Here is a 10016-nt window from a genome sequence, read left to right as displayed (position 1 = left end):
TCAACTAACAAATGCTTATCTTTAGTCATATGACTCGTTGCACCAGAGTCAGGCAACTAAATAGACGCAACACTAAATTCAAAAGTTAAAATAGTTGAAGCTTAATTTTCTTGACCAACAACAAATGCTTGTTGAAGAGAATTAGACGCACCACTACCACTTGATAATTCAGAATTATTAGAAATATTTGTTGTATTAAAATTATGACTAAAATTAGTAGACTGAGCCTTGTTTTTGTTGTTTGAATTTGATCTAAAAGTAGAAGCATTTAATGAGTTCTTTGTGTCGAAAGTTGAACTATGAGTTTCTAACTAATGCCTCATGGTGCAAAAATTTAGAGACAACATCATTAAGAGAGAATTCAGTTTTTATACTATGTGCAGTGATAACAAATTATATGACACATTTACCCTATCTTCAGTAGCTTGTAATGAATCAGTGATAGCTTTTAACTCATCAAAATACAAAGATATAGATTTTTTACGTCTTTTAATAGAATGAAGTTAGCTTCTGAGAAAATATTTATGTGCATAAAATTTTTGAATAAAGTTCTTCTCCAAGTTTCACATCTCCTTTGCAGTTGTAAGCCAATAACACATGTACACATACTGCCATCAAATGTTGCGTTTAGACATGACATTACAAATCTATTCATCTTGCGCCAATAAATAAACACGAATTTGGTACTTGCTCACCATCAATATCAACAAACTCCATAGGAAAAATACTAGATCCATCAATAAATTCCTCAAGATCTGTCGTTATCAGAGTGGACTTAAATTGATTTCTCCAAATCAAGTAATTTGAGCCATCATCTTTAAGCTTGGGTGAGACAAAGTTGTTGATATTCTAAAACGGTAACACAGATGAAGTTGCCATTCTTGTGAATCAAAAAAGGAATCAAGATTTTACAATAAAATGAAAAAAAAAATTGATAATAAAGATGGAATTGAGGATTTCAAAAAGTGAGAAAGAGACGACGAGATCAATAACATCGAGATATAAAAAAGAGTCGTAGTAATAGTGATTTGCAGTAGTAGTTTTGAGAAGTAGTAGTTGCAACGGGAAATGTTAAGCGGTTTTAGGATCAAAATTGATAGAAGAATCTCATTTGAATATCTGATACCATGATTGATTTCCAGATTTCCAGAAGAATAATAAAATGACTTTTGATTAAAGAAAAAACAGTAGCAGCGAGTACTTATACAAAATGAGAAATATAGACATAACAGAAATATAAATATTTTGTTATAACAGGTGATAACACTTGAACTACTCTCGCAGACACCGACATGTATGTAACATACACTTACAGACACATGTGTAACACACACTTAGAGTCACTCATCTTATATACACCAAACTAAAGAGATTATATTACAATAACCTATTTTCACCTCTTGTTCCTATATACGGTGAAGTTCTTTGGTATTTTCAAGTTCCTTACAAGTGCCAGATTTCATGTAAAAATTAGCCCATCCAAGTTCTTCATCGTCTTGCTCGGCATATGCATATCCACAATACTTCTTGTTATTTTTGTAATGCTCAAGAGGAAACTATCATACACTTGTTTTTGCATCGCCAATTTTCTGCTTCTATTTGGTCTCACATGTTACCTCATTCTTCTTATATAATTACATCTCAGCCGTCTATTACCAATTGGTTACAAGGGTGAGAAAATTCAGCTATCAGTTTTAGCTTTAAAGATCATCACAAACTTAACATGGTAGTGATTATTCTTCGGCATATATGAAAGGCTCGATGTAATCTTGTCTTTAACCAAATTTACCAATCTCCTCAGATCATTATTCATAAAGACTTCTCTGGGTTATATATAATTGGCTGAGTTACAAGGACACTCCAAAAAAAAAAATTACGCCGTGTCGATACTCGACAAACGGGCACTCGTGTCCAACACACAGAATACAGCTCAATTACCAAGACAAGAATACAATATTTAATAAAATTAAAAAATACCTCAATTATAGATTTTTTTGACATATTTTTATTAGGAAAGAAAGTATTTTCTTCATTCTAACTTATATAAGAACCTTTATCTATAGTAAAAACATATTTTCTTAGCTTCAGTAAGGAGTTTTGTCTTTAGTAATAAAAATAGAAACACTCTCGAAACTCTCCACTGATCCTCATTAGATTTTTTTAGCAAAAATGGAGATATTCTCCCACAACTATAGCTATATCTATGAGATGATGGAGATACGTAGAAATATCAATGGCATTTGTATTTCTAATGCCTTTTGTATTAGTCATATACATATATGTAAGTATTTTGCTATGCTCGTTATCCGTCTCCTAGTTTTCTAGTTTTTTAAGTTGTCGTGTCAAGGTAACGTATTGGACACGATACACCAACACCGTGTCCGTGTCCTTGTAAAATTGGTTATGCATCTTCTTTTACTTCTCAGCATACTGCTTTGCCAAGTAAACAACCTACAAACCATTGTTATATGTTGGATACTGCAACTAATGATGCTAACAGTTTCAAATTACATGTGGATGCTTCAGTTTTACCTAATACAATAGAAACTCCATATATTAATAAACTCTATATTAATAAAAAATCATGGTCCCAACTTGAGCTAGTTATAAATAGTAATAAACTCCATATTTTAATATTAATAGATTTTTCTAGTCCCACCAAAAGGAATTTACCTCCATATATTAATATAATCGACATAATCGGAAAATTATAGATCTTGTTACATCAAAATTTAAGATAAAGAAAAATATGCATCTATAGTTGTTTGAGAAAAGGATGTAATTTTTTGGATTGTTATCGCATATTTTGATTTGCGTATGCGTAAGACCTCGTTACTATGAGCGCATTCTTGTTGAAGCCAAAATATTTCCAACTTGTCGAGCATATTTAATGCTTCTTGTCGAGCAATTTTTTTGGTGTACCTCCCTATATTAATAAACTCCATATATTAATAATTTTGTGAAGTCCCAATGCTATTAATATATGGAGTTTTTACTATAATCATATCGCAGGTGTTGTTTTTATCCTTATTAATTCGAAAAATTCTTTTGTAACAGCTACAACAATACCTATCTGGGCAAGGAATGTAATACATGCTGAAATGTTTGCCTTGTATAAAGCTCTTTGCTATTTATGTCCCTATCAACTCTATAATGTTATTATCCACTCAGATAATAAAGAGTTAGTCGATGGTTTGTGTGGATATGTAAATAGTGTGTCTTGAATTGACAAGTCTTTGAATGTGTGGTGGAGTATTTAGAGAAATAAAATATACTTGCATATTTTTATAATTATTTAATATATTACTCCCTCCGTTCCTTTTTAATAGGCTGGTTTGTTTTTAGAGAAATTTAAGGGAATTAAGAGAACTAATCATTGAAAGTGGTCCTCATGACACTTGTCAATAAAAGAAATGAAGTGAAATAGTCCCCATGACAATTGTCAGCAAAAGAAGTAAAGTGAAATGGTCCACACGACACTTGTCATCAAAAGAAGTTAAGAGAAAAGTGGTCCCAGAAAATTAAAGTAGCATTTGACTTTCCCAGTTAGGAAACCAGCCTATTTTTTTGAAACATTTATCTATAGAAACCAGCCTATTAAAAGGAACGGAGGGAGTATAATTTATCAAGTATATTGTAATATTAATTACGTGACTTTCTCTTTTATTGTTTAGGAATTATATTTTATGCTTAGATAATAATATCTTGATATATTAGGAAATGAAATTATTATTTATTATGGAGTTGTCTATATAAGGAGCTCTATGTTTTAATATTAGACAGTTTTGGATGAATTGAAAAAGTAGTGTTTTCCTCGAGAGTGGTATCTCGGAAACATGTGGTTTTAGATATTAGTTCTATTCAACGCTTCCGCCCTGCATCAGTTGGTTCAGAGACAGGCAACGCTCCTGCATCATGTGTCGAGGAAGAGATTATGGTGTTGTTCGAAGAGCCGCGCTCAACGATGAGAAAGAGCTAGCGGTAATAGATGATCTAGAACAGAAGGTTAAGGCGCTCCCCTCCAATTGGCTGAAATGCATCATCAGCAAGAGCCCCATCGTGGTCCTAGCCTACAGCGAGTGGAGGAAGTGACCGGTGATGAAAACAAAAAAACTCTTTGACGACAAGGAGAAAGGATTTCAAGGAGTTGCACATGATCTGCGAGATTCGTTGGAGTCCGGATTAAAGCTTGAAATCCAAAGGTTTGATGGCATCGTAGTGGCAAAATTCGAGGGCGATTTATTTGATAAGGGGAGAATGGTGGAGTATTTAGGAAAATGAAATATACTTGCATATTTTTATAATTATTTAATATATTATAATTTATCAAGTATATTGTAATATTAATTAGGTGATTTTCTCTTTTATTGTTTAAGAATTATATTTTATACTTAGGTGATAATATCTTGATATATTAGGAAATGAAATTATTATTTATTATGAAGTTATCTATATAAGAAACTCTATGTTTTAATATTAGACAATTTTGGATGAATTGAAAAAGTAGTGTTTTCCTCGAGAGTGGTATCTCAAAAACATGTGGTTTTAGATATTAGTTCTATTCAACGTTTCCGCCTGCATCAATGTGTTAGTGTGTTACATAGTATGTCGAATGTGACTGTTCATTACATTCATAGAGTCAATAATAAAGCAGCTGACCAGCTTGTTAAGTTTGGGAGTCAAATTTGTAATTGTAATATGAAATGGTGGTACACTCCACTAATTGTGCTCCTATCTAGTGTAACCGGATCTATATAACTTCTATTTTGGAATAAAGTTGTGTTTCCTTTTTTTGTTTTTTAACAAGAAGCACCAAAGAGATCGAACGGGTACATTCCATAACGTCATTTGTTCAATAGATTTGTCGCTTCTGCGCACCCAAACAACAATCCCCAATTTCCAGAATCGAAAACACTTGCATCAGCCTGTTCAGATCAAAGAGCCACTACCAAGGCTGCTAATGGGGTACCATTTTGCTTGGGGTATACCAATCCAAAGGCAATTGCTTTTTTGTCCTATATGTATATTGGTACATCCCGAGCAAAATGGTACCCCTGTTAACAGCCTTGTGCACTTCACCACCTAGAACTACTTTCTGCTTCATCCTCAGTCAACCCATATGACATGTCATAGAAATCAAATGGGCTCCATGAGTCGTCCGTGTTTGCTTATCATATCGACTATCATTCCCAACAACACCATGACCAGAGGTTTTTTTTGTTTTTTACGAAAGGAAAACACTGAACTAAATAGCAAGGAAAAGTACAACCTTAGCTCCTGTCCAACAGGAGCTTGTCCCTAATTACATATGTCCAATAGGAGCTTGCCCCTTATTACGTCAGGTGGTATAACACACCATAGTAAGTAAAAAAAATCAGACAGTAGCTCGATAACCAGCAGAAACAATTAGCTTCGTGTTGTTTGGGCCATTGTTCCAGGTTTGTAAAATTACACTGTCTTTAGGGAGGAACAAAGGATGGACAAGTAAGGCATCTTCCCAATAAACAACATTAGTATAGTTGAGGGATGTGATGGAAGGGAGAGTTGAGTTGATGGCGATATGAGGATTTGATTAAAAGGTTCCACCATTTGACAGAAAATTTTGGAATGTTGGATCAGCTTTCTTACAACCAGAGATTACTTTGTAAGCCCAGGTAAGGAAGAAACCTTAAGGGAAGAGAGGTGCCATGTCTTTTAAGACACTGTGAGTGACTTCATGAATTTTGGGCTTTCGAGGATTAAGCTGTCCAGTTCCTGGTTCAGACACAAGACGATCTTCCCAGGCAGTTCCTGCTGGTTGCCAAAATATATTTGCGCATGTGACAATCTCGGGATATGCTTCCACCCATGATCCAGTATGTCCTGCAAATATTTTCTTTTTATGTTTAGCAATAATTTGAACACAAAAATAATGATACAGTTATGTGCCAATTGGCACAGTAATACAGTTTAGTATCAAAGGCTAGGTAAGTTATATCAATTAGAAACAAGAGTGGATGAAGCCTCAAGTGTATCTCAATGTATTGCTAGATCGCTCATAAGGAATAATAAATTCAGATCTATCCAGCTAGGAGCTTATCAAGTTTGGAGTTTATGGAAGAGAACATGGTGTTTGCAATGAAGAATTCTCCATGCAGACAACATCTTCTGTGAAAGTAATGTGGTTGAATCTTTGTTTTACTCCTTCAACTGATCTGGGTACAGTTATACTCATCAATTATGAAAATAATACAGAAACACTCCTGCTTCTTCATATTGTACAAATAAACGTAGATGGGGATGTCTGCGATAAATCCAGAGATGCTGCAGTTTCTAGTAACTCATTTGGTCCATGGCGTGTGATTATGTGGTGTTCCCAAGTTACACAAGTATCAGTATTCAAGGCTTTCACCCTTGCAATTCAGCGGGCTAGGAAAATAAAACTTAAAGCTTGCATCACAAATATTGATACGCATGTGGTTTCCATGATTTCTATAGTGAGATGGTGTCAGTTTGATGGAGAAATTCTAATAAGTAACAAAAGCAATTCTGATGTTCAAAAAATTAATCCGAGCAATTATGTTATACTACAGGTTACGTATTTTTGCTACCTGGGTTTACAATGGACCTAGCAGTTCAGAGAATAGTTTTGACCCGTAAAGCCCAGTTGAGGAATTACTCAATCAATCCGGATGGACCACTCCAAGTCTCCGACTGATATCTTATTAGAATCAGTGAGCAGTTCTAAACAATTTACGATTTGATCTTATTTGAAGATACATTGAAGCCAAACGGAACATATGCCACTGGAAACAAGCCATGGGAATATCATTTTGCTATTGACACAACAGACCAATATGCTAGGACTGAGCTGAGCCATAGATAGCCATGGAATTCTACTCTCAGCTGCTAAATGGCATCTAAATAGATTTGTGTTTTGAAATTCAATGCATTGACGAGTATCAGAGCACATGAAAACAACATAACACCCTCATAAGTCTTACTACACTTAAATGCTCCCACCAAAAAATAAACAAACAGTTGTCTAGCTTTGGAGACTAGTCTTATCTTCTTATCCTACATTTCAAAGAAATTCACAAAAGAGATAGTTAAAGAGATAGAACATTAGAACTTACCAGACATGTTGATTTTGGGTAAAACTCGAACACCATTTTGAAATCCAATCTCTACCATCTTTTGTACATTGTGTGTGGATTGTTTGCCCAACAGATGAACGCAGGAACATCATGTTTCTAGAAAACACACTTACATCAACCATCTTTCCTTTATCTATTCATCATACTATTGCGTCCAATGATTCTTCTTGGACTACATTACAAACTGATTTAACAGAAACTAGACTACCAACATAAGTGTGCACGTTGTCCAATTTTTGATAAGCATGTGTATCCATGAATTTCGTTCTTCTGCTTATTGGGTTATACAACATTAAATCCTCATTATGCTTGTTTGAAAAAATACCCCAGACTTTACATGGTAAGATCTCACCATTCTGAAAAGACTGTATTGGCCTCAAATACATGTGTTCAATGTGCTAATGCTAAAAAGTGTAGTCCAAGAATCCATCACTCCATATTCCTTCAAAATCCATACATCCACACTGGCACTATCAAGCGGATTCCTAAGTAAGTAAAGGTTACCACCCAACAACAAAGAGCAAAATCAGATATATCCACACGTCCACGTTTTTCACACAAAGGAAAGGTAGTTGCATTTCTTTGAAATTCTCGTCACCTATATCAAAAGAAACAATAACTCTAGTTCCTTTATCGACTCTGCTGCTAGGATTTAGCATCCAATGAAGAACCCCATTTAAATGCACCCCATTTTCTCTGCTGATACAAATACTATAAGGAATATCCTGGAGGATTCTCCACGAGTCTCTTCCTAAAGTATGAACTATGACGCGCGAAAAAGAATCCCAATCACCAGTAACAATTCTCACTACCTTGTAATCACAAGTCTTGCAATCGTAACCAAACCCATAGCTTCTAATACTAGGAATACCTGAAACTCGTGGTAATTTCACGTACTCATTCGTACATGGGTTCCAAATGCAAACCACTTTAGGTTTTGATTTAAGGCAGATCAAACCGTTACAAGAGCCAAGGATTTCGACTAAGCATTGGCGGTACTTCAATGGACAACAAAACTTCACACGCTGATCAAATAAAGACAATGAGTGGTTGTAATCAACTGAAGGAAATGTAGCAAAACCATCATCATCGTATTTGGTAAGGATGAGACTAAAGTAGTTCATTCGATTAGAATGGTATAAATGCATTTTAATAAAATCAGGGTTTCTGAACAGATGGTACCAGTTCTTGCAAACAGATCTGAATCTTAAGATGGATTTAACTGGTAACCTTGTGAGGATGTCCATGATGATCTCCTCTGGAAGATGTCTCCGTTCTACTACTACTCCTGTTCTTCCCGCTTTCCTCCTTTTCTTGCTCTTCTTCTTCTGCTGTATGTAAAAATCCATTTCTTCATCATTGATGCCATCAATTGAACTGTGATTTTAGATTTCTTCTTGATCATAGCCACTAAAATTGAGGGGGAACAGCGGTCAGGAACTTAGGGTTTAACTGTGCTGTGTTTCTTTCGGCTCTCTTTTGGTTACTCTCTCCGTCTCTCCCTCTACGGGTGTGCAATGGACGGACGGTTGCGGATTAGGGGTCACTCGCAATCAAACCGTCAAAGTTGCGGATTTGAAAAATTGAACCGTGACTGGCCCAATCATCCGCGGATTTGACCTCTACGGATCAGCGGATTGTACGGGCCGGATGCGGATTAACCGTGAATTTAGTTAAAAGAAAAAAAAAGTAAATAAAAATAAATACAAGTATAAAATCAGAATTTAATACAGACGACTCTTAATACGAAAGAGTAATAATTTTAATGGAGCACCTCCATTCATGTCCTTGCTGCTGTAGCGTTTGCACATCGATGACAAGTCGACGCTATATCAAGTGTGTTTGGTTTTCATCACCTTTTACACGACCTCTACCTCATCCAACCATGGTATTGGTTGAGGTTTTGGAATCATTGTGTCCGAGCAATTTATGCAATATCAAGGAAGCACCATAATGATAAACTTACCGAAACAGAAATAAAGAGCATAGAACGCAAGAATTGAACTGCAGATTGTAGGATAACCAGATTCTAGGGTAAAAACCGAAATTGTCTGCCAAGTTTGTTTCACTGTTCGGTTATCGTTGCCAGGTCGGTTTAGGTATACTCTTTCTCTTACTTCATGGTTTTTGCTTACAAACTGTATAAGAAAGTTCTGGTAGGTTAGATTTTGCTAGCATGTAAGTTCCGTGTACTTTTTTTTAATGGTGTGACCTTGTGTTGTTCGTATGTGCTTTATCCATACATTCGAAACTAATTACCTTTTTTACTTTTTTACCTTTGTGTTATATAGGATTTCCTTATTTGTATCTTAGATACTTTTTGTTTTATAAAATTTCTTCAATACCCTACGGTGCGGATAAATTCGTGGATTTACAAAATCAACCGCAACCAAACCGCTAAACCTTGCGGATTTGAAAATTCACCGTGACCGGTCCATAGACTCTTGCGGATTGATTTTCACCTGCAATTTTGCGGAAGGTTGCGGATGAAATCCGCGTTCCGGATTGTATGCACACCCTACTCCCTCCAATAAATGTTTAGATGAAGAAGATGACCATCCATAGTACATCGAGGCCCAAGTCAGTATGTGTGTCGGTCCCAGTAGGGGTGAGTATTCGGGCGGACAATCCATGGTTTCCATCCGGCCCAATCGCATTTTTGCCAATTGATATCTGGACCGTTCATTAGTGGATTGGGTGCGGATATTTTTGGGATCCGATGAATTTTGGATAAGATGCAGCACTCTTAAGAACCCGTGAGAATCCTGTTAGATTTAAAATAATTATAAGATTTTATAACATGTGATGTGTTATAAACGTGTATTGCACGGGTTGTAATATAGGGAATATCTAGGATTTTACGTTTATTTTACTTAGATG

At 35.5% G+C, this 10016-nt stretch overlaps 2 protein-coding genes across 2 annotated transcripts; both read right to left on the bottom strand.

Annotated features, from left to right (window-relative positions):
- Positions 1-5399: 5399 nt before the first annotated feature.
- On the bottom strand, positions 5400-7250 carry LOC113320439 (beta-hexosaminidase 2-like). The gene is made up of 2 exons (XM_026568346.1): positions 7116-7250; positions 5400-5862 (listed from the first exon to the last, which is right to left on the bottom strand). The coding sequence occupies exons 1-2, from the start codon at positions 7171-7173 to the stop codon at positions 5669-5671; spliced, it is 252 nt and encodes an 83-aa protein (XP_026424131.1). The 5' UTR covers positions 7174-7250; the 3' UTR covers positions 5400-5668.
- A 386-nt stretch (positions 7251-7636) lies between these two features.
- LOC113324281 (F-box/kelch-repeat protein At3g06240-like) lies at positions 7637-8485 on the bottom strand. Its single transcript, XM_026572603.1, has one exon. The coding sequence runs from the start codon at positions 8483-8485 to the stop codon at positions 7637-7639; it is 849 nt and encodes a 282-aa protein (XP_026428388.1).
- Positions 8486-10016: the final 1531 nt, after the last annotated feature.

Source organism: Papaver somniferum, chromosome 11 (assembly GCF_003573695.1).
Source record: "Papaver somniferum cultivar HN1 chromosome 11, ASM357369v1, whole genome shotgun sequence".
NCBI lineage: Eukaryota > Viridiplantae > Streptophyta > Magnoliopsida > Ranunculales > Papaveraceae > Papaver > Papaver somniferum.
The sequence above is the reverse complement of the archived record's forward strand: the minus strand, read 5'-3'. Positions and strand labels throughout refer to the sequence as shown.

Bases quoted from the DNA above. Each gene is read 5' to 3' on its own strand.
- LOC113320439 (XM_026568346.1), bottom strand. From the start codon at position 7,173: ATGGTAGAGATTGGATTTCAAAATGGTGTTCGAGTTTTACCCAAAATC. The intron at 5,863-7,115 runs GTAAGTTCTAAT...AAATATTTGCAG, and splicing joins ACCCAAAATCAACATGTCTG to GACATACTGGATCATGGGTG.
- LOC113324281 (XM_026572603.1), bottom strand. From the start codon at position 8,485: ATGGATTTTTACATACAGCAGAAGAAGAAGAGCAAGAAAAGGAGGAAA.